At 43.3% G+C, this 27,233-nt stretch overlaps 1 protein-coding gene across 1 annotated transcript in view; it reads left to right on the top strand.

Moving 5' to 3' along the window:
• STAB1 (stabilin 1) overlaps positions 1-27,233 on the top strand; it is a 98,474-nt gene that overhangs the window by 41,583 nt on the left and 29,658 nt on the right. Inside the window, exons 25-44 of the mRNA XM_074958262.1 lie at positions 55-148; positions 2,011-2,169; positions 4,349-4,444; positions 4,896-4,991; positions 6,426-6,473; positions 7,759-7,889; positions 9,786-9,897; positions 10,121-10,198; positions 10,582-10,683; positions 11,438-11,545; positions 12,322-12,453; positions 15,112-15,240; positions 15,844-15,900; positions 17,642-17,737; positions 22,514-22,709; positions 23,045-23,140; positions 23,737-23,782; positions 25,109-25,188; positions 26,405-26,530; positions 27,104-27,177. Of these exons, the coding sequence (XP_074814363.1) occupies positions 55-148; positions 2,011-2,169; positions 4,349-4,444; positions 4,896-4,991; positions 6,426-6,473; positions 7,759-7,889; positions 9,786-9,897; positions 10,121-10,198; positions 10,582-10,683; positions 11,438-11,545; positions 12,322-12,453; positions 15,112-15,240; positions 15,844-15,900; positions 17,642-17,737; positions 22,514-22,709; positions 23,045-23,140; positions 23,737-23,782; positions 25,109-25,188; positions 26,405-26,530; positions 27,104-27,177 (2,056 nt within the window). The remainder of the gene's footprint in view (positions 1-54; positions 149-2,010; positions 2,170-4,348; positions 4,445-4,895; positions 4,992-6,425; positions 6,474-7,758; positions 7,890-9,785; positions 9,898-10,120; positions 10,199-10,581; positions 10,684-11,437; positions 11,546-12,321; positions 12,454-15,111; positions 15,241-15,843; positions 15,901-17,641; positions 17,738-22,513; positions 22,710-23,044; positions 23,141-23,736; positions 23,783-25,108; positions 25,189-26,404; positions 26,531-27,103; positions 27,178-27,233) is intronic.

Below are 27,233 nucleotides of genomic sequence, written 5' to 3'. Positions count from 1 at the left end.
CTTGCTGCTCTTCTGTGCTTGGGAATTCATGTCTCTTTGTGCTTGGTTTTTAAGGTGCATCTGTACTGATGGCTATGAAGGGGATGGATTTTCCTGCCTGCCCATTGATCTGTGTAGGAAGCCAAAACGAGGAGGCTGTTCAGAAAATGTGAGTGGGTAACACGGAGGAAACATTAGCTACTGGCTAGAGCTGGGCTCCAGGATTCAGGAGATCTGTTCCCAGATCTGCCACTGACTCGTGTGGCCTTGGACACATTTGACCTGCTTATGCCTCAGTTTCCCCTTCTGTGATATAGGGTGAAACCCCACTTACCTCCCAGTGGTGATGTGAGGTATAATGAATTCAAGTTTGTAAAGCACATTGATGCCTGTGACTGGACAGTGCTACAGTAGAGCAAAGCATAATCATGTTTTTTAAACTTCAGTGTGGGGAATGCATCTGGATCATACAAAGGGGAAGCAGATGGGAGTGGGGCAAATGAAGGATGGATCTCTTTAAGAAGGCCAGCTGCCTCTCATCTTTGATTTGTTATCTATGAGCTCTTTTGCCTATGTCAGGCTGGAATGTCCTGGTGAGATCTTCCTTTTCCTTATGGAAAATTCCTATTTAATTCAATAGTGAATAATGTCCCTGGTATAGAATTCTGTAGGATGGCTCAGAACACCTATAGAAAAGGTCTCATTCTCTATGAAATCAGTTGTAATTTTAGAGTAATTGTCTATAGAACCCTTTTGGTTTCATCCCTGTTAGTACAAATCTATAGGATTTCTCCATGGATTTTTCTCTCCCCACCCTGACTTTGGAACAATTAGAGTCAGGTCCCAGAGAATCCATCCCAGGTTTTATGCAAGACCTAGTGTATGGAGACAGTAAAAACAGACCGATATTTTCACCCACGCCCTGAATCTGAGCCTTTTGGAGAGGTTGAAAAGTCTGCATTCCACGGATCTAAAAGAAGCCAGAAGTGGAAATGCCATAATATCATGAGGGAGTTCCTCCTGCATCATTGCCAGCCCAATGGGAAGTGCATGAAATCTAACAAGAGCACCTGTTCTCATAAGATTCACAACCCAATTTTGCAAAACTAAAGATCTGGATGGTTTGAGCAAGAATCTGTTTAATTGTTCATTCGAAGGTGTTCAGATACTGCAGTGATGGGGACTATCTAAATATCTAGATAGAAACCCACACTTCTGAGATTTGCCCATGGTTACACGTTAGGGTGGTGAAGTGGAGAGGTGCAGAAGGAATTGCAACGGATTAAGAGGCTTTTTCCGAAACTATACCAAGTCTTTCTGCTTCTCTTCCAGTTGGTTTTTAATCAGTATTATTTTAGAAACCAAGGTTATTTTGCCTTGTTTTGGGAACCAGTCAGCTGCTATTTCCCATGGGTAACTGGGTGGTACCAGAGCAAGTGAGAGAGGTATTCCAAGACCCATTCATCTATTACAGGGACTGTTTGTTATTATTTTTTGTAATCTACTGATGAATAGCGCTATATAACAGCCGGATATTATGATGATGCTGTTACACATCTGCAGCCTCCTGGGATTTTGCAGCAGTAGGTGTAATGCTGCCCTGTGGCTGGGTCATTGGCAGTGGGTTTGAACTTGGGTCCTCTGGATCTTAAATACGTGACTGCTACTGCTTGAGCCAGGGCTTTAACAGACTCCTCAACCTCTGTCTGTGCTCAGCCACCACTAGACAGGGAGAGAGCACCACACAGACTATGTTTACTCAGCGCTTCACAGCAATATCAGGGATAAAATTCTCATCCTCCTCCAGAACCCGTCTCCTACTGCTTGAGCTCACGGTGAATTTTTGTTAGCAGTGTAGGGCCTATGACACACAGCTAAGCAGTTCTGATTCTACCCAACTGGGGGATACTGTTAAACATGTGCATTAGCCAGTTAATTATATTACTTCCTGGGAAGGTTTCTCATCCTCAGTGGTTTTATTTTAATTTGTTTTAATTTGAGTTTAATTTGCTTTTCTCCCCTCCCCCACAGGCCATATGTACCAGTACAGGCGCTGGTACTGCCACGTGTCAGTGTAACAAGGGCTGGACTGGGGATGGCAAAGCCTGTGTTGCTATAGATAACTGTGTGCTGGAGACCAGAGGGGGCTGCCACATGAATGCAGACTGCAGCTTTGTTGGACCTGGGCAGGTATATTCAGCATTAACTGGTCCATCGCTGAGATTTATGGACACTTGCTATGTACACAACACTGTAGCCGTCTGAAATTCTAGGAGCAGCAATTTTTGTTGCTTCAGGAACGTCAGCAGCAAGGCCTACTCGACTGGTGTTTCTGAAAAAAATTGGTTTCCATTAAATCAGCAAAATTTAGTCCTTATATAGTAAGTTTCAATGAAATACTAGTAACCAATAAAAACCTGAGAATTTTTTGAATAGCAAGGAATTAGTTTAATAACTTTTTTTTATTTAAAGCGCTCCCCACAGACACCTCTCTAGCAATCTTTCCCCATACACAACATTGCACAACTAGTCAAGGGCATTATGGGGGTAGCTCATTCTCCTGAAGCATCAGGTGTAGGCCACTGCCAGAAGCACAGCTTCATGAGCTATTGGTCTTTCCTGCCACAGGGAGTTCTGAGTTCCTGTGTCCTATAGGTTCTGGTTTCAAACAACTGATATGTGGAGGTAGGTTTGGGGAGTGTTAAAATATAAAATAAATACATCAAATAGCCACAGCAGTTAAAGTAGCCATCCATTTGGGCAGTTTTCTGTCTCTCTAACTATCTTCAAAGTAGGAAGGCCCTTAGTTTGGCCTGTATTTTTTTCTCATCTGTTTGCAAAATCCATGGTAGTCTTTTAATTTCTTTTTAATTAAAATAAGAGTTAGTAAATCAGCATTCCTGAGTCTGACAGGATCCTCGGGGTCCAATCTGGAACGATGCTATTCTAGTGACAAACAGCAAACCCCTCTAGATGCTGTGATCACTCAGCCACCAGCATACGGAGACACACCCAGCTAAATTGCATGAATGCGCTCTAAGCCACGCATGAACTATACACAAGGAAACACCAGAAAATCTCCCAAGCCCCTAGCCTTGCACCCCAGAAATATACAGCCTTTTACACTGCTCAAGAGTAGACCTCCTCTTGAACAATGCAAGCTCATTAATCAGTTCACCATTTTGTCAAAGGATGGGGGACACGTACCAGGCTTCGTATTCTGAGCAGATTCCCCAAGCACTTTAGACAAACTCACTGGTAAAACTAAAACATTAAAATAAGCTTAGTAACTACAGAAAGATAGATTTTAAGTGATTATAAGTGGTAGACATATAGAACAAAGGTGGTTACCTAAGAAATAAAAGTAAAATCACAGTCTAAATTCTAAATTTTATCAGACCAAGCAAGAGTTGAATCAAACAGCTTTTCTCACAGCACTGGATGTTGCAGATAAGTTACAGTTCCTAATACACAGGCTGAATTTCCTTGTCAGCCTGGGACCAGTCTCCTCAGTTCAAAGTCTGTCTTCCCAGTAGTGTTGTTGTCTTCAGTGTAGGTCGGGTAGGAGAGAGATGGTCTAGTGATGCCACTGTCCCTTATTTTCTACTCTCAATTCATGTCCCATGAAAGATTCTGGTCCAGACATGTCCTGGTGGGCCTTGCTGAGTCAAGAGTTGAGCAATCCCCATTGTGTGGTGTTTGTGTAACTGAGTCATTAGAGTTGAGCAATCCTCATTGTGTGGTGCTTGCACAACTGTTTCTCACAGAATTGTAAATCTCTTGTTTGCAATTCCCCTGCTAGTCAATGGCTCGTAATGGTCACTTAACGTACGTTTGGGTGTGGGTCACCACCTTTGTTGTCACTTGAGAGCTAGCAGTGGGCGTCTCCCAAACTCGCAGCATATTTCAATAACAACCGTGCAGCAAAATCTCATCTTCGTGTACAATGATACACACATTTTGACAGAACAGTGAATTTCAGCAAGGCATGCTTTGTATGAAATGCCACCACCATATACCAATGATGAATATGGGGGTTACGTTGTGATACTTTGAGGTACAGTGTGTCACACTGAGAGACCCTACAATAACAAACTAGTGCATGCCGGAATGCTTTATATTCATGAGCAACCCTACCATAACAAACCAGCGTGTGCTCCGTAACAGAGGGAAACACCCTGGTAAAGAAATATTTCCATTTCAGACTTTCCAGGGACTGTTAACAACCCTGAGAAGAAAATCATTTTAAAAATTAACTTAAAAGTAGACCTTGACCCAGACTCATTGAAAGAGGGATGGCATTAGTTGTGCAGTTGGGACACTCTGATAGGTCTGTAGTGAAGCTCCTCCCTCTCTCTTCTACTTTCAGAGCAAGTGTATGTGCAAGAGGGGCTATGCTGGTGATGGCTATAACTGCGACCCCATTAATCCTTGCAAGCTGGACAATGGTGGCTGCCATGATTTGGTGAGTAGCTGGAGAATTCTCCAAAATCCTTCATGGGAGAGAATGTCGGGCCAGATCCTCAGTGGATGTATTTCGGTGTAGCGCCACCGACTGCAATGGAGCTATGTTGATTTACACCCACTGATAATCTGGCCTAATCCGTCTGCCTTTGTTGTGCAATAATCACATCTACCTGTGATGAAGCGTCAAGGCTTTGTGGCCATTCATTTTTCTTGTTTGTTCACACTCCCATGTTTCACGAGGCAGTGCTAGAAGGTGGGGGTGGGGGGATAGTTCTTAGGTGTACAGTGAAAATACACTATTTCAGCATACAGGACCATGAGAGGAAGGATGGCATTGTAGTTAATGCCCTATCCTGGGATTTGGGAGACTGGAGATCAGTTCCCACATTTGCCACAGGGTTCCTGTCTGTTTGATTACACAGTAATGCTTCGTTTTCTTGTCCTCACAGGCTGCGTGCAAGCCTCTTGGAGGAGGGGAGAGGTCCTGTGCTTGCGCTCCCGGTTACATGGGAGATGGATTTACATGTTATGGAGATGTATTAAAGGTAGGGAGAAAATGAACATTATTCTCTTTTAATACAAAGAACAAGGGTTTTTTGCAGTAGCTGACTGGCTCATGCTAAAATCTGCAGGTGACGACAGCTGACGGTTTGAATCATAGAATTATAGAACTGGAAGGGACCTTGAGAGGTCATCTAGTCCAGTCCCCTGCACTCAAGGCAGGACTAAGTATTATCTAGACCGTTCCTGACAGGTGTTTGTCTAACTTGTCTCCAATGAAGGAGATTCCACAACCTCCCTAAGCAATTTATGTATGTACCAATGATACATGTTGATTCTGGACTTGATTATTAGAGGTTAAATATACATAATTTTACTAACAGTTGCTACTTCTTGAAGTATGTATAAAGTACTTCATTCAAAAACAAAATAATTAAAACCTATGTCAGTGTATGCTTCAGTAATGCTATCAATCCTTTGCCAATTTTCCATCCTGTCTGATACGTTGAACTGTCCAGTTTGAAACTTCAGCATCAACTTGAAAAAAATCCATACGTCTGTTTGAGTTGTGTCCCATGAATTAGAGAAAAGGGAAGCGGGGAATAGTTTGATCCCTGCTGTATTATTATTGTTCAAGATGTAGTGACAGCTCTCTTGATTTACTGAAGAGTATTGCTGTAGGATACCACCCTCTTCTTTTCCATCAAAATATTTACAGTTCCCAGGAACCCATGTTGGTCGATGCTAGTTAAGCAGGGTTCCCCATACACTTACATACAAAGTGAAAAGTCAGACAGCAACTAAAAAAGGGACAGATCTACAGAGAGAACATACTTTCCGTCTCTCCTGCAAGGGGGGGTTGAGAATTCATGGTCTAACAGGGTCCCTGCCCACGTTTTCCCCCCTCTAGAGTACCTGATCTGACTCTTCTTACCATAGTCCGCATGGCAATCTGATGTATTTCCCCCTCTCCCTGGGTAAAGCATTAGTGTGTAGGCCCAAGTTATAATGTAAACTACCAACAACAATTTCTGACTTGTGCCCTAGGTGTGTGATGTTGCAGAGCTCATATGCATCCTTCATTAATTAGAGAGGAGCCTAAGATCTGACTTGAACTTTGGGGAAGTTCTGATTCGGGTCTGGTTCTGAACTCTGTGCCCCATCTGAGTAGTTAGAAAAGGCAAAGGTTGTCAAGGAATTAATCACCTTAAACTTGAGATTAGATAAACTTGCAATACTTTGCCAATTATTAAAAAAAAAAAAAAATCAAGAGTTTAGATCCAGCTCTCTGACTCTGGAACACACCTTTGTGAGTGACGCATGGCTTCTGAAAGTTCTGTGTAGGCAGGCGGTAAGCACTTGACTCAGCCAAGTTTGCTGTGTTTGAAACTTGAAATAACAAGGATCACAGGACCACCCTTCCCTCCCCCTGCTTCATCCCTCCCTACTAATCTTGGTGTTGCTTTCTCTTTTGGAAGGAGCTGGCCAGGAATTCCCACTTTGCAGGCTTCTATGAGTGGATTAAGGTAAAAAATGCTGCCTGACGCAATTACAAGTGTTTTTGTAAAATATAAATTGTAAAAAAAAAAAGCAAAGATCAAAGATGCTGTTTTTAAATCTGCTGTTAAGAGGCAATTTTCCTTTGCATGCGTTCAAAAAAAGGGGGAGGCAAATCAAGTTGAACTTGCTAATGCATGGTACATTAATCAAACAATCCCCACCTTTAGCTCTGGAATTTTTAAAATTACTGTGTATTTTAAAGTTTCAAATTAGTTGAGACAGTTTTATAGATTGTTCTAAATGGTTTGATTGATTGCATTTAGCTATGTTTTTAATAGCACCATGTGAAAGGTCAGTGAGGACCAGGCATGTACCCTCTTAAGTTCTCAGCATGATTTTATTACATACATCTGAGTGGTGAGTCACATGGCTAACTGCATGCACTGAGACACCTGTTCCAGAGACTGTAACTGTGGACCCATTGGCTCGTATGGCGTGTTTTAGGGACCATGCTTCTCACTCTGGAAGAAACTGACACCATCACATACTTGACCTTCATACCATATATTGCTGCTAACTCATGGCTCTTGTAAAGAAGCTGACTGCCTTGGGTGAAAGACAGAGACAAAAAAGTCATGGGACTAATATACAAATAGCGACCCTTCAAAAGTAAGAGTAAAGTTAAAAATTCGGGTAGCTCTTCCTTTCCCTTTCTTGTTACTGTCTTCTGTTCCCATTGGAACAGGGGGGTAAGCACTTCATGGAATGGAGTTGGCCACTGAAAATGTTCTCCAATACATGGGGCTAAATTTACAAGCAGGCACAACACCCATTCCGTCAGTTACACCTGCATTTGCCAGATCATATTTGGTCCTTAGTCCAAATCTGGCCTTAGGTGTTCAAAGGCATTTACTGACTCAAGTGAATGTGCTCCTATTGGAACCATTTTTGAATAAAGTGAGCTTTGGCACTGGCAATATAAAAAATATTAAGAACTTTCTCCTTCAGCAGCACCTGTTCTGGGGTTTGTTCCTTGAAGCTGCAGATTTCCTAGGTTCAGCATCCAGCAAATTAAGGTTGGACTGCTGTAGAAAAATTTTCCATGGCATTTGCTGACTCCCACCAGAACTTATTTCCCAACCACCATCCCAACCACCAGCACAGCTCTGGGTACATCTGAATTTAAGCTTTAGTTCCACACACTAATCTTACATGCAGTGGGAGTGGGATCATAGCTACAAACATTTGTACTGTGCTGTAGGTGTAGCACTGACTTGTTTTATTTGTGCATCTACTTGCTCTGGACGACAGAAGTCTCTCTTCAGCATCCCGGCAGGAGTCAATGTCACTGTTTTGGTGCCCTCAGAAGCCGCCATCAGAAACCTGAGCCAGGCCGAAAAAGATTTCTGGCTGAAGCCCTATACGCTGCCATTTTTAGTCAGGTATCGTTGCACTGTTACCATGCTCTTTAATTCAAAACAGCCCTAACTGAGGGCTGGAGATTGGCGTTCTCTCCGTATCAGTAGAAAGAAAACCATCACAGGGTAAAAACATAGCAGAGGTGAAACATCCAGCTGATGAAGTGTTTATTGGATGATTCAAACATAACAGAGGTTAGAAGATACAATGAAGGTTTATTAATTGCATATTAAAGGCAGGATGTTTCTCCCAGCCATGATGCAGAAGCAGCCCCACAGTGGGAGAAGGAACAGGGAATTCTCTCTGCATGCTGCTCTTTCTGCATAGAACATCTGGCCATACAGAAGATGTGAGAGGAGCATGAAGCCTGCAGCTCTCTTACTTATCCACATCTTCTAGGGAGGAAAGGCAGGTGGTGACCCACAGAAATCTGGAGTTGGGCCCAGGGAAGATTAGTGGGATCAAAAAGGGGAGGGTGTGTGAATGCTGGCTGGGGAATATGGAACTGGTCAGGCTGGTGGGCAGGACGGAAGAGCTAAGGTCAGAGTTATGACTGGTATTGAGGAGCAGGCAGATGATGGGAGGAGTTTTTAAAGCAGAGGGGAGATGGAGAAAGTACTGAACTTGTGAGGAGAGGCAGCTTGGCTGAGTTGGTGCTGGAGGTGATGGTACACAGAAGTTGCTGCAGCTAGAACTGGGAGGGATCAAAGGTAGCTCAAACCTGATGTTGCTGATGGAGAAGGGGAGAAATCTGGCATCTTCTTCCTTTTCAGAAGTGCAGGTGAGAAATGTGCATTAATGCCCCCCTATAATACTGGCTGCTGAGATTCACTATTGCAGCCAATTGCCTGGAAGTGTGGAGTGACCACCAAGTCCTCTGCTTTCCACTGAGCAGGGCTCAGTCTCCCTGTCCCCTTCACACCTACCCCAGCAGAACTGGAGCAGAGGAGTCCTGACTCTGTCCTCAGCCAGAGTACCAGGCTGTCTAGCTTAAGGGAAAAACAGAGCACCATCTGCCCCACATCCTGGGCTCCTCTTCCCCCTCCTTACCACACAGCAACCACTGCGCTGTGTCCATCCAGTGTTCATCCTCCTATCCATGCTCCCCTCAGTGTGGCTGCTGGGCTCATGCATCCTCATATCTGGTCCCAGTCAACTTTTGTATGTGGTTGCACCTATGCACGAGGTAGAAGGAAGGAGCATTTTGCCCAATGGGCCGATTTCTGGGGCCTCCTACAAAGCTAGAGTAAACTGGCCTTTCATGGGCAAGCTACACCAGGGTTAGGGAAGGACCACACATACTTATGAAGGCCAGATGTAGAGCAGCCGCTCGATGGCTGCAAATACAGCTCACTGGCTGTATAGCAGTTGCAAGGCTGCATGGTGTATCTGTGTAGTTCATTGCCAGCAGTTTGGGTTTGGGGCAGATGTTTGCATTAGCTTTTATTGTATTCAACCCATTTCAGCTATCCCTAGTTGAAATGTCTCATTGAGGGACTTTGTGTTGTGGAGAGCTTAGGGACCAGGAGGGGAGGAGCTAGAGTACATGAGTTAATGTGAGCACTGGTTCAATATCAGGATTAAACTCCCTGCAGAGATGAACTTTAGATAGCGCCTACATCCTGTTGCAGAAATATTGAATCCTGGAAACACCTAAGGCTCGTAACCTCTTGCAGCTGAGTGACCTGCTATACTTTCAGATTAGCTTGAGTGATAGAGGGCTGCATGTTGTCAGTTGTCATCACCATACCAAGGGATTAATGAACATAATGACATGGATATTGAGAGGAGGCCAGGCCCAGGGTTGTGGAGAGCAAGCTACATGATCAGACAGCAGCCAAGATAAGCCAGTCTACTTCAGAGGTCTGTGTTATAAAACGTGCTCTCAATTCTTCTTTACATGCACCTGTCACCTACAGGGCCCATTTTCTCCAAGGTTCCTTCACCAGTGAGAAGCTCAAAGAGTACAAGGGTGAGGAGTTACCCACTCTCAATCCACGGACCAGATGGGAGATAACCAACAGCAGTGGTGTAAGGGCTTTTTAATTGACGTCTGTATATTGGTGGCAAATTAAACAACACATTTAGGGATATACTGTGCTGGAGGAGCCATTGGTGAGGACAATGCCATTAAATTCCTGATGTATCATATAAGTCTAAGGTGCTGCAGGGGGCCTTGGACACAGATTATGTTTTGTTTCACTCCGCTTGGTGACCTACAATGTTCTCATGTTTCCCTCTTGTTATTTTTCAGGCTATAACCATTCAGAATGCAATCATTGTAGTAGCTGACATTCCTGCTATTAATGGCACTATTTATATCCTAAATAAGGTAAATCAGTAAGAACAATGTCTGGAAATACTAGGTTATATTGATGTAACACATTGGTTTTCTGTTGTTTATGGAGGTGTGGGGGGATTCAAACAGGATCCAAGTAGAAGCATATAGACAAAAGTAGATCTGGATATTCAGAACTCATTCCAGATGCTGCTTGTGCAGCAGCATTTATATTTAAATCACTGCCCTCAAACTGTGTAGAAGAGTCCAATACTTGGCTTTTCAAGAAAAGAGTCAAGCCTGTCCATTCTGGGAGCAGAACCATGCTAACTACAACCATGCGTAATTATTTTCATTGTAGGGCAGGATTGCCGTGTGCTTTTCCCAAGCAGTCTCTGACCTGTGGTCAAACTCATCTTTGTCTTTCTTGCGCTCAGGTTTTGTTACCACCTTTAGGAGATATCCCACCAAGTCGCCCCGGTCTGCAGCAACAGCTTGATATGGTCCCTGCATTTACTCTGTTCAAGGAGTTGTTACTGGTAAGCAATTGTTTGGATTCTATTGACTACTAAGTGTAGGAATCTTTTTTGATAGTATGAAGCCACTGAACCAGCCTAACATTAGACCCAAGCCTGCATGGACAGCCAAGGAAAATCATGGTGATTTTTGTGGTGCTCCCAGGCTATGTTTTGGGACTAGGACAGATTTATAAAGCTGGCTAGCCAGCCTCCCAAAGAAATGAATAACTCCCACAGGGGATCAGACCTCACAGAAATAGAACAAGCCACACCTAATGAAAACTCCTGTTTTAGCTATAAAGCCTCTTTGGAATGGTTAGTTTCTTTGGGAGGTATGGTAGACATTTTTTTAAATTTTAGCAACTTATTAAAATCATGGACTGGATCTGTAAGACCTTTTGTGTGTTTGTGCACGCGCACATGTACACACCTCAGAATGATAACAAATACTAGAGATGATGCTCAAACAGGGGACTCGTAGATACACACTGTAAATATGAGAGAGGCCCATTTATCCAAGAAGCTGGGCCAGCATCAGCCAAGCAAGACTTTGGCAGGGTGGATTGCTGCTGTTTCCCATGACTGTCCTGGAAGTCGCCTTGCATCTCATCCATTTTTAAATCATTTCTATTGGAGTTCTTGCCCAAGCCTCCACCTTCCTAGCTGATAGTCATATTTTATCTTTTTTCATTTGTTTTGGGTTTCTTGTTTACCTCTCGTGCTCTTTTAAATAAAACTAGTTCACTCACTAATATCCCTGTTTTGCAACTTTTAGCAGTACCAGCTGATTGGAAAAATTGAGTCCTCTGAAAAATATACCATTTTTGTCCCAGGAAACAATTCAGTTGAGGAATATTGCCACGCTTCCAACATTACCCAACTGGTAAGATCACTGTTTGTTTAGTCTGACTATGTGTGGTAGTTATCAATTACGGGGGCCATATTATACCATCAGACTTTAGATCTGAGTCCCTAATGAGGAATTCTGCCTAAAATTGTTTTAGTGTATAGAATAGCCAGGAGAAGTCATGTTTCCATACTGCTAACCGTCACCTGCTGAGCTTGATTCTGGACTCCAGCAGCTGCAGCTGGAGAAAGGGCTCTCTGGGATCAGGAAGGGTAATGACAGGGAAGAACAGCAGAAAGAAGAGGAGGCATGGGTGTGGTGGAGTGGGGAGGGGGAAGATGTCTGACATTAGGAAGCATGGCAGGAAGGTGTCTCTGCAAGGGGGAGTGAAAGGAAGAGGTTCTCTGGGCTTGGCAATGGAGACAAGTGAAGCAGCATATAAGGAATTTGCCAGACCATATTTAAAATGGCCACTGCTATACAGTGTTGGCCATTTTCAATATCTGGACTCCTTACTTTTAAAATTAGATTTGTATGTAGGCAGATCCAGCAAAATGTCCAAACTCATGGACAGTGCTTATGATTCAGGTAATTGTCCAATCCCTTAAAGAGACTTCCTAACACCTTTCTGGCTTTTTGAACAAACCCAGTCTTACAGGGTTGTTGGACTTAGTTCTAGAGTTGGTTATGGACATGCCTCAGACTTGTGGACTTAGTTATTTCTACACTGTACTTACCTCTAGCTACCTAATAGCTGTTTATGAAACAATAATAGGCTAAATGTTTTGCTTCCTGCTGGTCTTGAATTCCAGGATAATGACACTGTGCAGTACCATGTTGTACTTGGAGAGAAGCTCTCCTCTACAGACTTGAAAAATGGAGTCCATAAAAGCACAATGTTAGGATTCTCCTACTGGCTAATGTTTTATAAAAACAACAACCAGGTAAGATTGGAGGGTTCTACCTGCTGTTCTAGGATGCCGTTGCACAATTTGTGGGGGAACAGTCAACATGGTTTTTGTAAAGGGAAATCACGCCTCACCAATCTACTAGAATTCTTTGAGGGGGCCAAGAAGCATGTGGACAAGGACGATCCAGTGGATATAGTGTACTTGACATTTTCAGAAAGTCTTTGACGGGTCCCTCACCGAAGGCTCTTAAGCAAAGTAAGCTGTCATGGGGTAAGAGGGAGGGCCCTCTCGTGGATCGTTAACTGGTTAAAAGATAGGAAACAAAGGGTAGTGATAAATTACCAGTTTCCAGAATGGAGAGAGGTAACTAGTGGTGTCCCCCAGAGGTCTGTGCTGGGACCAGTACTGTTCAACATACTCATAAATTATCTGGAAAAGGGGGTAAACAGTGAGGTGGTAAAATCTGCAGATGATACAAAACTACTCAAGATAGTTAAGTCCCAGGCAGACTGCTAAGAGTTACAAAGGGATCTCAGAAAACTGAATGACGGGGCAACAAAATGGCAGATGAAATTCCCTGCTGATAAATGCAAAGTAATGCACATTGGAAAACATAATCCCAACTATACCTATAGAATGATGGGGTCTAAATTAGCTGTTACCACTCAAGAAAGAGATCTTGGAGTCACTGTGGATAGTTCTCTGAAAACATCCACTCAATGTGCAGTGGCAGTGAAAAAAGCTAATAGAATGTTGGGAATCATTAGGAAAGGGATAGAGAATAAGACCCAAAATATGATAATGCCACTATATAAATCCATGGTAGGCCCACATCTTGAATACTGCATGCAGATGTGGTTGCCCCATCTTAAAAAAGATATATTGGAATTGGAAAAGGTACAAAAAAGGGCAACAAACATGATTAGGGGTATGGAACAGCTTCTGTATGAGAAGAGATTAATAAAACTGGGACCTTTCACCTTGGAAAAGAGATGACTGAGAGGAGATATGATAGAGGTCTATAAAACCATGACTGGTAAGGAGAAAGTAAATAAGGAAGTGTTATTTACTCCCATAACCCAGGAACAAGGGGTCACCCAGTGAAATTAATAAGCATCAGGTTTAAAACAAACAAAAGGAAGTATTTCTTCATACAATGGCTATTAGCCAGGATGATCAGGGATGCAAAACCATGCTCTGAAGTGTCCCTAGCTTCTGTTTGCCAGAAGCTGGGAATGGGTGACAGGGGATGGATCAATTGATGATTACCTGTTCTGTTCATTGACACTGAAGCACCTGGGGTTGGCCACTGTCGGAAGACAGGATACTGGGCTAGATGGACCATTGGTCTGACCCAGTATGGCCATTCTTATGTTCTTAATTAAAACTTCGGCTGCACTACGATACGTAGGCTTCCATTTCTAGGTCACTGGTTCAAACGTAGTTCAGAATGGTAGTGACCAAAAATTGCTCCCATCAATAATCAATTGAGAGGCCTGTGTGAAGTGAGTTGCGGGGTTTATTCTGTGTCCAGTGGACTGGCTCTCAGTTCAGTACAGGTGTTCTGATCATTTAAAAAAAAAATCATGGCAATTGTGCCCCATCCACACCCTCTTATTGCCCATCTCAGCAGGGAGGCCAGGGGCAGAGTGAGCCATGAAGAATGAATTGTCCTATAAAGCTCGCTCCTCCTGGTTGAGGCCATGGCAGCCATCTCCATGCTGTGCATAGTCATAACAATGTACTCTTAAGTGCCATCAATTCAGCACTCTTTTTTGCAGTTTTTTGAAGAAAAACCAAAATAAATTAAAAGAAAAATAATTTCCTAACTAGCTGTAAAAAAAAAAGAAAGAAAAAAAGGAAAAAAAAACCATTTTGAGATCTATGGATGAAAAACAATATAGAAGAGCTAAGTATTAGTATTCTGAATAATAATCATCGTACAACATTTTCCTGTGGTGGTGTGCTTTTTTCCCCATGCTTTCTGTGAGTCATGAAATCTTCTCTTCTAAAACAGCAAGCAGGGGAGACATATCAGTCAGCTCTCCATCTTTAGAGCAGAAGCAGTCTGTTAGGATAGAATGCTTTCTAATGTAAGTAGATTAATTTGTATTATTCTGGAGGGTATTAGATGTCCTGTACCTGTAACTACTTCAGTTAGTGAGCTTGTCAGAACTAAACTAAACCAAACACGTTTCGGGTCTGCTCAGTTTTTAGCTAGGAGATCTTCGTGGTCAGCCAAGGGACTGCAGCCAGTAGTGATGATTATTCATTAGGTATGATGCTGAGAGTCCCCAGAAGACACTTGGGGGTGCTATTGATGGCATCCTCTTTTGGATGAGATGTTAAAAAAAAAAGAGTTCCTCAGCACTTGTCACTGAAGCACTCATGTCACTCTTCATAAGAGTTAGTGCAGTTGACCCCAGTGTTCTGTTTGATTTGCATCTTGGGTAATTATATTCTGTCTACCTTAAAAAAAAAAATCCACTGTAATTTTTACTAGAGAAGTTTGTGCATGCAGAATAGCTGAGGCGCAACCACTCAAGTGGTGGATGAGCAAAATATACAGTTTGAAAGCAGCTGAATGCTGTAGGATGAAAGGCCTTTGTTAGTTATATGATGGCTCTGTTGTTATCTTGGTGGCATCCTAGCTTTCTGATTGTTAACCAGACTGTTTTCTTCTCTTTGTAGACATTTGTAAACAACGTCCGCTTAGATGGTAAATTTTTCGAAACCAAGAATGGGATGTTGATTGGGGTTTCTGGGGTTCTACAGATTCAGAAAAATCGTTGCACTGCCAATACCACAGTGATTCAGAAGGTAATTAGCTTTACATAAAGGTAATCACAGCATCAGAGAGCTCTGATATAGTCTTCTTAACTCAGTCACATCCTGATGGCCTGAACCAGCTAATCTCAACTATACTTCTGTACAGAGCAGCTGCTCACTATGGGCTTGACACTCACACTGTTGAGCCACCTGCAACTCCAAGGCACTGGGGAGTTGTGGGGGCTCAGCATCTCTTAGGATCGGGCCCTGTACTTTTAGATGTAGTTCAATAAACTGCCACATTTACAGACGTAATTCGATACGTTGCTATAGCTGAGAAATTACATTGCATATCCATGGGTGTGCTAAGGAGGAGGATTTGTTTCATGTTACATTCTGGCAGCCATGTTTGTGTTCACAGTTCCATGTTAAAAATAAGACATTGCATGAAACAAACACACAATAGCCAGGATTTCGCTACCTGAATCATTATTTGCTCAGTTCATTGTTTTGAGCCGGTGAATTTAATGTCTTGATCCATTGTCCAATGTCCTCTCTCTATATATGATGATTTGCAGAACACTTTAAAACTAGCATTTGAGTAGGACATTTTTAAAGGGACTGTGTGTGACTTCTCCTGTTTCTTGTCCCTAGTCGAAATGTGCTAAGTGTGACAGAGGGATCAAGTGTCCTTCTGGATCGGTCCCGGCGGTAAGTCTCTGATTCGTTTCACACCCTTGCATGTGGTTTAGGGAAAGCAGCAGTTTTGTTTTCAGCGGTGTGAATTGTGGTGGTAGGTTATGGCAAGCAAGAGGCCAACCCACTATTTGCTCATTCTTCCCTTATATTTATTAAAGAAAAAAGAGAGGTGTTTCCTGTCCTCATTGTTCATGCGTAACCACAGATGGGTTGAGGGCAAATGTGGGCTGTTCCAGCTGGAGAATATGGCACCCTGAACCTTCTCATGGAGCCAATAGTCATGCTGTGCTTGAATTGAAGGATCTCTTTAGAACATGCAGTCTAGAGTGGGGAGTCTATTGAGCATGGTCTTAATCCATCACTGTGTTCCCATCTGCCTTTTAGGGAATTAGCTGATCTTTGGGTCTCTGCCAGCTGCTTTATTTAGGCTGATTGCTGAGGGGCCTTGTGCCAGTGGAAGAGGGAGCTCTGGGAAATTCCCAACCCCCCATGTGAGCAGAGGCGGGGATGAGCCACATCCATAGCTCAAATCAGATGCTGCAATGATTAAACCCTGAATACATAGTGGCAGTGGAGTCAGAGAAGAGCCCAGAGCACCTCTGTGAAGGGGGAAAGGCCAGTGGCCAAGTAGAGGCTGGTGGAGAGTGAGATTATTGCCTACATTGGTTGGATGGAGGAATATGGGAGAGAAAGGGGGAGAGGGAGGCAGAGTTTGGGGACATAGAAGGGGGGCTGATGCACTGAAAAGAATATATTTATCTTCAATCGCTCCGAATAGAACAATTTCCCCATTTTTATATCCACACATCCACCCTGCAATGTCTTCCCCTCCCAGTGACTTAGTCTGAAGAAACCCAGTGCAACCATTTAAACTGTGTCCTCCACTTGTGGGGTACACATTGAGACCTTACCTGACATCTTTGGGGAGGGCAGACGGATTCTGGTGTTGTGAGCTTTCATACACAGCGTGTGCCGGGAGAGGGTTACAGTAAGAGAATGCATTTCAGTGTAACCAGCCCTGTATTCATGGCACTTGGGGATGAAATATACAGTTGTGCAGAGGGGCTGGCACAGTGCTTAGGCACTACTGAGTTTCATTTCAGACTTATTTTGAGGGCTTAAGTGGTGAATATTCCTTGTGTTGGCCCTCTGAATGCAGTACATGCCCAAATTCTGGTCTATTTAACCCAGCAGAACCTTTCATTGACTTCAATGGCCATCTCACACAAGTATCAGTGAGTAGGATTTGGCCTGAGATCTCTTGTTTTTCCAATACTGTTGCTAGGGAAAACCAGTTTTTCCAGATTAAACTGTTAGTGAGGGTCACACAGATGGGTTCACTTGCCTCTCTGACTTGCCACTTTGTTTTTCAAAGACTGACAAATGTTTGAAAAATAATCAAGTTCTTCCTGCTGGTGGCGGTACTGCATTACACATTGGTGACGTGTGGCACTATTGGTTTATCTAATTCATTACATACCAAAAAGCATGCCAGGCACTTTCTCTTTTACAGGCAGATGTATTGGTTTTATGGGGAATAAAACTCCGGATTTTAGTCATCTGGAGTAACTACACATCAGGGCCTGGGATGCTGGTTTGCTCTCAGCTCTGACATTGTTGAGTTCTTATTGCCTTTCTTACAGACAGGATAAATAGTGTTGTTTTTCTGTTTCACCAGTGCATGGGCTAGCTCTGATATATGCCTGCTTTGATGGGCTGCTGGGTTATAATATTTTTTTAATTTTATCTGCAGGAAACTCCAGGAAAAGGGAAGATGACACACTGTGCATATAAGTCTGAATTTTCAAAAGTAGTTGGTTGTTATTTCACCTGTGTTAAAGTTTCCTTAGTAAGTTCAGATTTTAATGTACATTGACAATAATTTTCAGATTATTGTGAAAGACAAATCTTATGGCATTTTCATACAAGAAGGGGTCTGTGGGCGGGTCCTGAAAAAAACAAACTTGCAGAGATTTCGGTACATTTGGCAGAGTTTTTGTTCCATTGGGGGGTTTTGTAACAGTTTTTCAAATTTTCATGTGTTAATATTACCCCTTTGGACCTGAGAGGCTAGTCAAAGATTGGGGCCCTGTGGATGTTCCAGTTGGGAGCAGAAGTTGAAAGTGTCTAATATTTTCTTTGATGCAGTTTTGTTTATATAAAAGGCCTGTGTGTCTGAATGCAAATGGAATCAAAGAGCAGGAAACAGGTTATTTTGCTCACAGCACCAAAATAACTGTCTTCGCCTGCACCCTGACCCAAAAACCTCTTCCCAGGTTCTTTCAGGGTCAGCCACCATGCTTGGGCTCTCTCCCTCTGTCTGTTCTTGTCTCTTTTCCCTCCCCTACACACATTCCCAGAGCAATACTCAGGAAAAGCTCCCTGGTGGGTTCACACGCACCTTTTGTCTTAGGTGGGATTTAAGTTTACAGTTACTTTAGCTGAAGGAGGAGTTCCCACCTACCAGTCTCAATGGGGTTTTAACTCAACCCATAACAAGATTTCACCCAGCCCATAACCATAGTTCTCTAATACATACATTTTGGCAGACTAAATTGTGTGACTAAGCTGACCAATTGAAACTGACAATACAAAAAATGAAAACAAAACAAAAAAAAATCCCAATAGGTCCTTTTTGTTTTTCATTTGTTGAAAATTGAAAATTTGTAAACAGAAAAATTTTAAAGTAATTTAAATGATTTTTCAAAAATATTGTTAGAAACATCTTAGATAGAAAAATGTCAGTAATCTCTGGTCTGTGCATGTCTGTTCACTAGATGTATGTGCATGTGTCCAAATTCACACCAGCATCTGGTGCAGGCTTTTGTATAGGGCTCTGAACCATCTGGGAATGGAGGGATTGTGGGCAGTGCAAGGTGTCTGCAACCTCCCTTCCCATGGCGGGAGGCTACTGGGACCTAGCACAGCCAGGCGGGGCTGGTCCAGGAGGGGCATGGCCACGATAGCCAGGGGACAGAATCATAGAATATCAGGGCTGGAAGGGACCTCAGGAGGTCATCTAGTCCAACCCTCTGCTCAAAGCAGGACCAACTAAATCATCCCAGCCAGGGCTTTGTCAAGCCGGGCCTTAAAAACCTCTAAGGATGGAGATTCCAGCACCTCCCTAGGTAACCCATTCCAGTGCTTCACCACCCTCGTAGTGAAATAGTGTTTCCTAATATCCAACCTAAACCTCCCCCACTGCAACTTGAGACCGTTGCTTCTTGTTTTGTCATCTGCCACCACTGAGAACAGCTGTCCTCCATCCTCTTTGGAACCCCCCTTCAGGTAGTTGAAGGCTATCAAATCCCCCCTCACTCTTCTCTTCTGCAGACTAAACAAGCCCAGTTCCCTCAGCCTCTCCTCATAAGTCATGTGCCCCAGCCCCCTGATCATTTTCATTGCCCTCCACTGGACTTTCTCTAATTTGTCCACATCCTTTCTGTAGTGGAGGGGCCCAAAACTGGATGCAATACTCCAGATGTGGCCTCACCAGTGCCAAATAGAGGGGAATAATCACTTCCCTCGATCTGCTGGCAATGCTCCTACTAATGCAGCCCAATATGCCGTTAGCCTTCTTGGCAACAAGGGCACACTGCTGACTCATATCCAGCTTCTCATCCACTGTAATCCCCAGGACCTTTTCTGCAGAACTGCTGCTTAGCCAGTCGGTCCCCAGCCTGTAGCGGTGCATGGGATTCTTCTGTCCTAAGTGCAGGACTCTGCACTTGTCCTTGTTGAATCTCATCAGATTTCTTTTGGCCCAAGCCTCCAATTTGTCGTGGTCACTCTGGACCCTATCCCTACGCTCCAGCGTATCTGCCTCTCCCCACAGCTTAGTGTCATCTGCGAACTTGCTGAGGGTGCAAGCTATCCCATCATCCAGATCATTAATGAAGATGTTGAACAAAGCCAGCCCCAGGACCAATCCCTGGGGCACTCTGCTTGATACTGGCAGCCAATTAGACATCAAGCTGTTGATCACTACCCATTGAGCCCGACGATCTAGCCAGATTTCTGTCCATCTTATAGTCCATTCATCCAATCCATACTTTTTTAACTTGCTGGCAAGAATACTGTGGGAGACCATATCAAAAGCTTTGCTAAAGTCAAGATATGTCACATCCACCGCTTTCCCCACATCCACAGAGTCAGTTATCTCGTCATAGAAGGCAATCAGGTTGGTCAGGCATGACTTGCCCTTGGTGAATCCATGTTGACTGTTCCTGATCACCTTCTCTCCTCCAAGTGCTTTAAAATGGTTTCCTTGAAGACCCGCTCCATGATTTTTCCAGGGACTGAGGTGAAGCTGACCAGTCTAGTTCCCTGGGTTCTCCTCCTTCCCTTTTTAAAAGATGGACACTATATTTACCTTTTTCCAATCGTGCTGTATCAATATGCTGTATCCAATATGATGATACATCATTTCACTGCTGCAGCCTTCACCAGCTGGCTTCCTATGCTGTCCTAGATGGAAGTCAACGCTGCCGTATGTGGCATAACTTCCAGGGTAATAATTTATGGCAACTCAGTAATGTTGTGGCCCAGTTGGTCCAAGTGCATAGCCAATATTCAGGGCCTTGCGGCGTTGTTTGTGTTAGGATGTGAAATTGATTATGTGAGTTAGGTATATTCTTTGGTGCAACCCTGTTTGTTTATAAAGAATGTTCACAAAGTCCTGTTTCCCTGAACATTGCAGAAACAAACAGCAGGCAGTTTCCTTGGTATCTCTTTCCAAGTCTGCCTCTCCAGTGAGTTCTGTGCCTAAGAAGCTCTGTCTCTGCTGCCTCTCTGGGCCATGCTCACAACTACTTCTCTCCTTTCCTGCTGGCTTTTTCTGTCTAAGGGCTTGTCTACACTGGCACTTTACAGCACTGCAACTTTCTCGCTCAGGGGGTTCAAAAAACACCCCCCTGCGTGCAGCAAGTTTCAGCACTGCTAAGCGCCAGTGTAGACAGGGCACCAGCGATGGGAGCGCGCTCCCTGTGCTGGGAGCTACGCCCATCGCGGAAGTGGGTTTTTAGAGCGCTAGGAGAGCTTGTTCCCAGCGCTCTGCCGCGACCACACAAGCCACATTAAAGCACTGCCAGTGTGAACTAGCACTAACACACACAATTCCCCAAACAATCCTCTAGCCCCTGCATTTGCAACCAGTTCCAGGGAAACTCCCTCAAGATACATGGGTTGGTCCTCCTTAGGGTTAGCCATCATGCCCAGGGTCTTGGGCAGTAGCCTCTTCTTGTTTCCATCTATACTATAGAAAAGGGTATTTAGTTACTCCTTCCTTTTAGTTTAGCACATTCATCACCTTTAACCAGATCTGTGATTGTCTATAGATCCAAAGACCTGCTTGATGGCAGCCATTAACATCTTCTAGCATAACAATAGTTTAAACTGGAAAGTGTCCACACACCAATAGGGTCTATGCACCTTTCAATATATGTCCAGCACAGAGTGTTTTCTTCTGAGTGACGGTATAGCTTTGCTTTCGTATAAATTCCTGGTTACTTCTTCCATTCTACTCTGTTACTAATTCTCTCTAAAAACATTTTTCTAACCTCCAGCAGCGCTGTGTGTTTGCTGGTCTTAAATTTGTTCTCCCTTGTTTTAATTTGTCAGCCTCATAAAATGCCAAATTCTGATCTCAGTTACAGGAATTGAAATAATTTCTTTAGATTTACGCCATTATAACCAAACTCTGAAACTAGTACAAGCTGTTCAGTAGCACCCATCTTTTCTATAATCTGGTTTTTAAATTCCACAGTTCTTACCCCCTCTTTAGAATAAATGGAATGTCTAGTTATTTTGTGTGCTTACTGTACATTTGTATTGTAGGTAATATACTCACTTACATTCTTATATCGAGGGTATATTTTATTTTTATTTATATAATTCCTTTTAATATCACATTGCTCAATAGTATCTAGAGAATCTCTCTTGATTTTCTTGCCTGTAGTGCAGGGGTCGGTAACCTTTCAGAAGTGGTGTGCTGAGTCTTCATTTAGTCACTCTAATTTAAGGTTCCACGCACCAGTAATACATTTTAACGTTTTTAGAAGGTCTCTTTCTATAAGTCTATAATATATAACTAAACTATTGTTGCATGTAAAGTAAGTAAGGTTTTTAAAATGTTTAAGAAGCTTCATTTAAAATTAAATTAAAATGCAGAACCCCCCGGACCAGTGGCCAGGACCTGGGCACTGTGAGTGCCACTGGACATCAGATTGCATGCTGCCGTTGGCACACATGCCATAGGTTGCCTACCCCTGCTGTAGTGCTTCCTGTAGACCCAAATGAAAGGTGTTGAAATGGAATTTCAGAGCATAAAAACTAAACTGATTTATTTTTGTGTCAAGGCAGGGTTAACAGATATGCTATTTTCAACTCACCACAGTCTTAAGTTAATAAACTTAGCAGCTACTGTCAATTAACATGGACATATGAGACAAGTCTAACAGTATATTTGCTGCTAGTGTGTCATCATAATCAGCAATTATCAAATGATAAAATAAATATAGTAGCTACGTAAATACTATACGTGGGCCAAAGAGGGATGATTTCAATAATGTAGCATTTTCTATCCTTTGAGATGCCTTACTCCAGTCTATTGTGTCCTTTCTCAAAGGTCTCTATCTGCTGTCCAGGTTACTATGGACATATGTGTGAGATGTGCCCAGGAAAGCCAGGCAGCTCGTGTTCTGGGAACGGAGTGTGCCAGGACGGCATTACTGGCAGCGGGGAGTGTCGCTGTCATGAAGGCTTCCACGGCACAGCCTGTGAGATGTGTGAAGTGGGCAGATACGGAGTGGGTTGTAAATCAGGTGAATTCACAGTTGCTGTTGAAACTTGGAACGGCCATTGAACTCACACAGGGAAGAGTGAGCTCCTCCATGTTTTGTAGGGCAGTTTGTGGGACACTTGCATTGCCACTGCCTGAACTGTATCTGTGTTGTGGATACAGTACTAGAGAACTTCCATTCCCAGGCCTTTTAATCTGGCACTGCTCACACAAGCACTGATGTTCCCTTAATATTTTTCTTAAAGGAACTAAAACTTCATCTCTCACATGTAGGAATGTATTGATTTACAAAGTACCAGACTTCTCTTTGCTCAATAGAGCTAGCTGGTTTGACAATGGCATGGTGTTTCTCCACAGTGTGTACTTGCAGAAATGGAATCTGTAATGATGGGTTGCACGGAGATGGGAGCTGCGAATGTTTCCAAGGTTGGGAGGGCATCACCTGTGAAAGAAGTAAGTGCCTGAGGGACACACATGCAGTGTAAGATTCTTTTCACACAGGCCGGGTGACTGCTGAGCATGGCTTGCTTTTGTTAGTTTGTGATACAGCTAAATATTTCAGTGACCCTGACTGGTAGTTTTTGATTGATTTTTTTTTTCTTCCCCCCTTTGGCACCATATGATGATAGGGTTGCCCCCTTTCTAATTGCTGGAAATGGGACCCCGACACCTGCCCCTACTCCACCTCTTCACCCAAGGTCCCGCCCCCATCACTCGCTCTTATCCCCCTTCCCCCTGTTGCTTCGTGGACGGTCTTCACCTCCATCCCGCCCCCTCCAGCTGGGCTCCCTCTGCTCTGGGCTGGGACGGGAGCTGCTGCAGCTTGACAAGGAGCCTGCCTGCTAGGAGGCAGCCCCAGCGGAGCAGGGGCTGGCGTGGGTTAATGACCCGGCACCGCTCGCCACCCCACAGTAACCTGACTTTTGGTGTCCAGTCAGTACATCTGACCGAACACTGAGTCCATTTTAAGTTTTTTATCCTAGACAGCTGAAACAGTGGAGCTGTTAGTAGGCTGGAAAGTGAAGTGGCGTTCCTGTTTTCTCTTGCAGGAATTGGGATTGATTTGTGTAATAACACTTGCCACCTGATGGCCAAGTAAGTACAACCTTGGTGCCAAGGACATAAAACAGTGTGTTTGTGGCTGTTTTATGTGGACTTCACTTTGTTTGTGAAAACATGGAAGGTTGGTGTGGGGAACTGAACACTATATATTAATTAATATATCTGCATAATTATTTATTCCGCCCTTTGAACTCATCTTGCGTTTAAAGCCCCTATTCTTTCTCTGAAGGAATGAGTGTGTGTGTATATGTGTACGAACCCTTCCCAAGCACAGTCTGTGGTGTGGAGACTGAAGGCAGGCTGTGCCTAAGCTGAATCATGCTTCATTTGCAGGCACATTAATTTCAAATTACATCCCCCTTCTTGAAATGAGACAAGCAGGCGGGTTGAAATTAAGAACTGAAAAATGCTGGCACTCTGCTGAGCTCTGAGCAGGGTCTGGCTGGTTACTGGATGACGTACACAATGTTAAAATGTGGCAAGTGGTGCTAACATTAAGTAGGCTTAACAGTATTAACTAGAAGACACTTTAGGGTTGGGGAATGGGGGCGTTGTACGTATTCAGTGAGCATTTAAGTACAGGTGACAGGTGCTAGACTGAACAGGCCCAGGTAAGACGGCAGCAATGCGAGCTTCCCCCACTGGCAACCCACTGTCCTATTAAGGAGCCTCTACAGTGACCTGGAGGGGCTACCTCTAGGAGTAAAAAGGTCTCCCAGTCTCCATGCTCGGTCAGTCCTTGGCCTCTCTGCTGATATTGCTGACAGTAAGGATAAGCAGTGCCTAGTAGAGCAGTGTTTTTGAGATGGAGACTCACTGGCTTGCTAGGAACAGGGCTAAAGCCAACTCACTTCACACATGCACCAGAAAGACATCCGATAGTAATGACCTTCCATCCCTGCTGACCTGGGCCAAGTTAAAAACAGTGACTTAGAGAGAAAGGGCTCCATAGCCTATCGCCAGTCAGCTGAGCTATTCAGTCCCTTATATTTTCATTCTATCCCTGAAGATGGACTGGAATAGGGCAACCTTCTTTAATGCAGCTCCAGCATCTACAGATGTACAGAATGGTGTTCACAGTCCCAGTGTGCTTCATGCACTAAGCATAGTGCTCTCTTCTTGATAACTGTCCCTTGCAGCTGTTACCCTGTGCATGAAGTATTTAGATCAGTTTTTGGCATTGTAAAGAAAAGCTTAACTGCTTGATTTTGTTTCTCATATTATATCCAACTCGCCTCTTACCATAGTATCTAGCTGCCATAGTAGCTATAATTAGCATTTTGTAATGTTGAAGTTTATCACTAGGTATAAGATTAAGGCGAGAATGTCATTGTTCATTCTCTTCCTTGGTCATTTCAGTTGCATTAATGGCTCTGTAGATTCCCTGCCTACTTGCTCCTGCTCTGCTGGATACACTGGGAATGGAACATATTGCTCAGGTATTTCCAACATACATGCCGTGTTTCCAAGTGCGCTCGAGTGCCAGCACAGGCTACACAAATGAGCGATCGCACGAGTTTTCTTGCTTTCACAGCTGTAAGATTCTGGTTTTAGTTTGTGAAAGCATTGCAAGGTATTGAATGCATGCTAAGACGTTACCCAGCGCAGGATCACAAAAACCCTGTTGCCCCAAAGTGCAGAACCTCCTATTGACTTCTGTACGGAGGGTTTCCTGGATGGGACCTTAATGCAACCCTTCTGATGTGTCTAGACCAGAGAGGGAACTGTTCCTATTGCTCAAGTGGATAAAGGGAATGGCATGTGAATTGGCTGAATTATTTCTAGAATAGTTCCAAATAGTTCCAGACACTCAACAGATTGCAGTGATGGATCTGGTCCACAGAATGTACCTTCTTAGATTGTCTAGAATTTTAGTCTATTATTTGACCATTTCATGAAAATGCAGCCTTGCTCAATAAATACTATTGAAACAAAACTCTCTAGGACAAACACATTTATTAACCTTCTCCCCCTTCTCCAAAAAAACAATCCCAAGTCAAGACACCATGGGGTTGAAATTGGCTAGATATAAAAAACAAAAAGATTTAAAGTATAATGTTCTAACAGAATCACATTGCTTTTTCTGACAATTTTTATTATGCAAAGACTAGGCACTTTAAGCAATAAATTCCAAGCTAATCAAGTTATAGTGCCAGTAAATGTAATAGCTTGCCTTTGGTATTGATCTCACCAGAATCGCTGTACAGACCAAAAAGCTTTATTTTAATCAGGCATGCTGCTTTTTTTCTGGCATAGTTTGTAGCTATTCACACAGCAAGTACTTCAGAGCAGTCAGGTGTTAGCTAATCAAATTCTTATACCGATTAATTTGATAGCTCATCTTCAGCATCAGCCTCAGTAGCATCTTCATTAGTCATCTGTGTCTATAAAGGAGCTTTACCTGCATCAAAAACAATCTTTGATTGAAAATGGTTTAATAATTTTTGTTAAAACAAAGTCTTTCTGGAAATAAGAGACACTTTAAAGCCCAGAAATATAGCTTCAGCTCTTAGAAGCAATATCTTCTTTCTCTGAGCCTGAGGAAAATTGCATGAAGTTCATTACTTGCAAAACACCATCTTTGCGATGGGCTTGGATATACCATACTTCATATGTATCCCCCTAAATCTTTTCCTTTGTTGTTTTTGGTCACAGAAATAAACCCATGTGTGATTGATAATGGCGGTTGCTCCGTATATGCAACGTGTACTAATGTCTCTGCTGGAGAGAATACTTGTACTTGTAAGGAAGGCTATGCTGGAGATGGGACTCTGTGCCAGGGTGAGTGAGTGCTCTGATCCACGTTTTGACAGCAATACTTTGCAGGGAGGTGAAATCATGCTGATACGGTGAGCCAGACCCTAATGCCAAAGGTCCACATATCTTTAGGAGCATCACAACTTGTGAGAAAGTTATAAAAGCAAGTCTAGAGTTGGTTAAAACTGGAGAAGTGTTAATGCTGGTAGTCAGCACTTATGTCACTGCACAACTTGATACCACTTTACAGACTTGCAAGGATTATTGCTCTATTTTAGAGTCAGGGAGACTGAGACACATAAACAAGCCATGTGGCAAGTCGAGGTCAGACCTTGGGTTAGAACTCAGGAGTTCCTTGTTCCCCACCATATGCTCTAAACCACATTTTCAAGACCAAGAGGAAGTGATGAATGGAACTTTGTGGTTTCCCCATCACTAAACTCTCATGGTTACTGGTGTGATGAGTTGCCTCTGTGCGGTTGTATCTCCAGCTGGAGAGAGCTCTGTTTGCTATTCCTCTGTCATGTTTTTCACTCACTGGTCACCTCCCACTTTCGGTTTCTGCTGTGTTAACATGGATCTACTCTCTTGATGCAGAAATCGATGGCTGTCTAGAGCGCAATGGGAATTGCCACAGCTATGCAGAGTGCACTAAAACAGGCCCAAATCTGGTAAGTAAATCCTTTTCTCAGATGAGTTCATATGTCATTTTCCTTTGTGGTTATTG

The sequence above is a fragment of the Natator depressus genome, chromosome 7 (genome assembly GCF_965152275.1).
Source record: "Natator depressus isolate rNatDep1 chromosome 7, rNatDep2.hap1, whole genome shotgun sequence".
Taxonomy (NCBI): domain Eukaryota; kingdom Metazoa; phylum Chordata; order Testudines; family Cheloniidae; genus Natator; species Natator depressus.
Note: the sequence above shows the minus strand (reverse complement) of the source record. Positions and strands in the feature narration are given on the sequence as shown.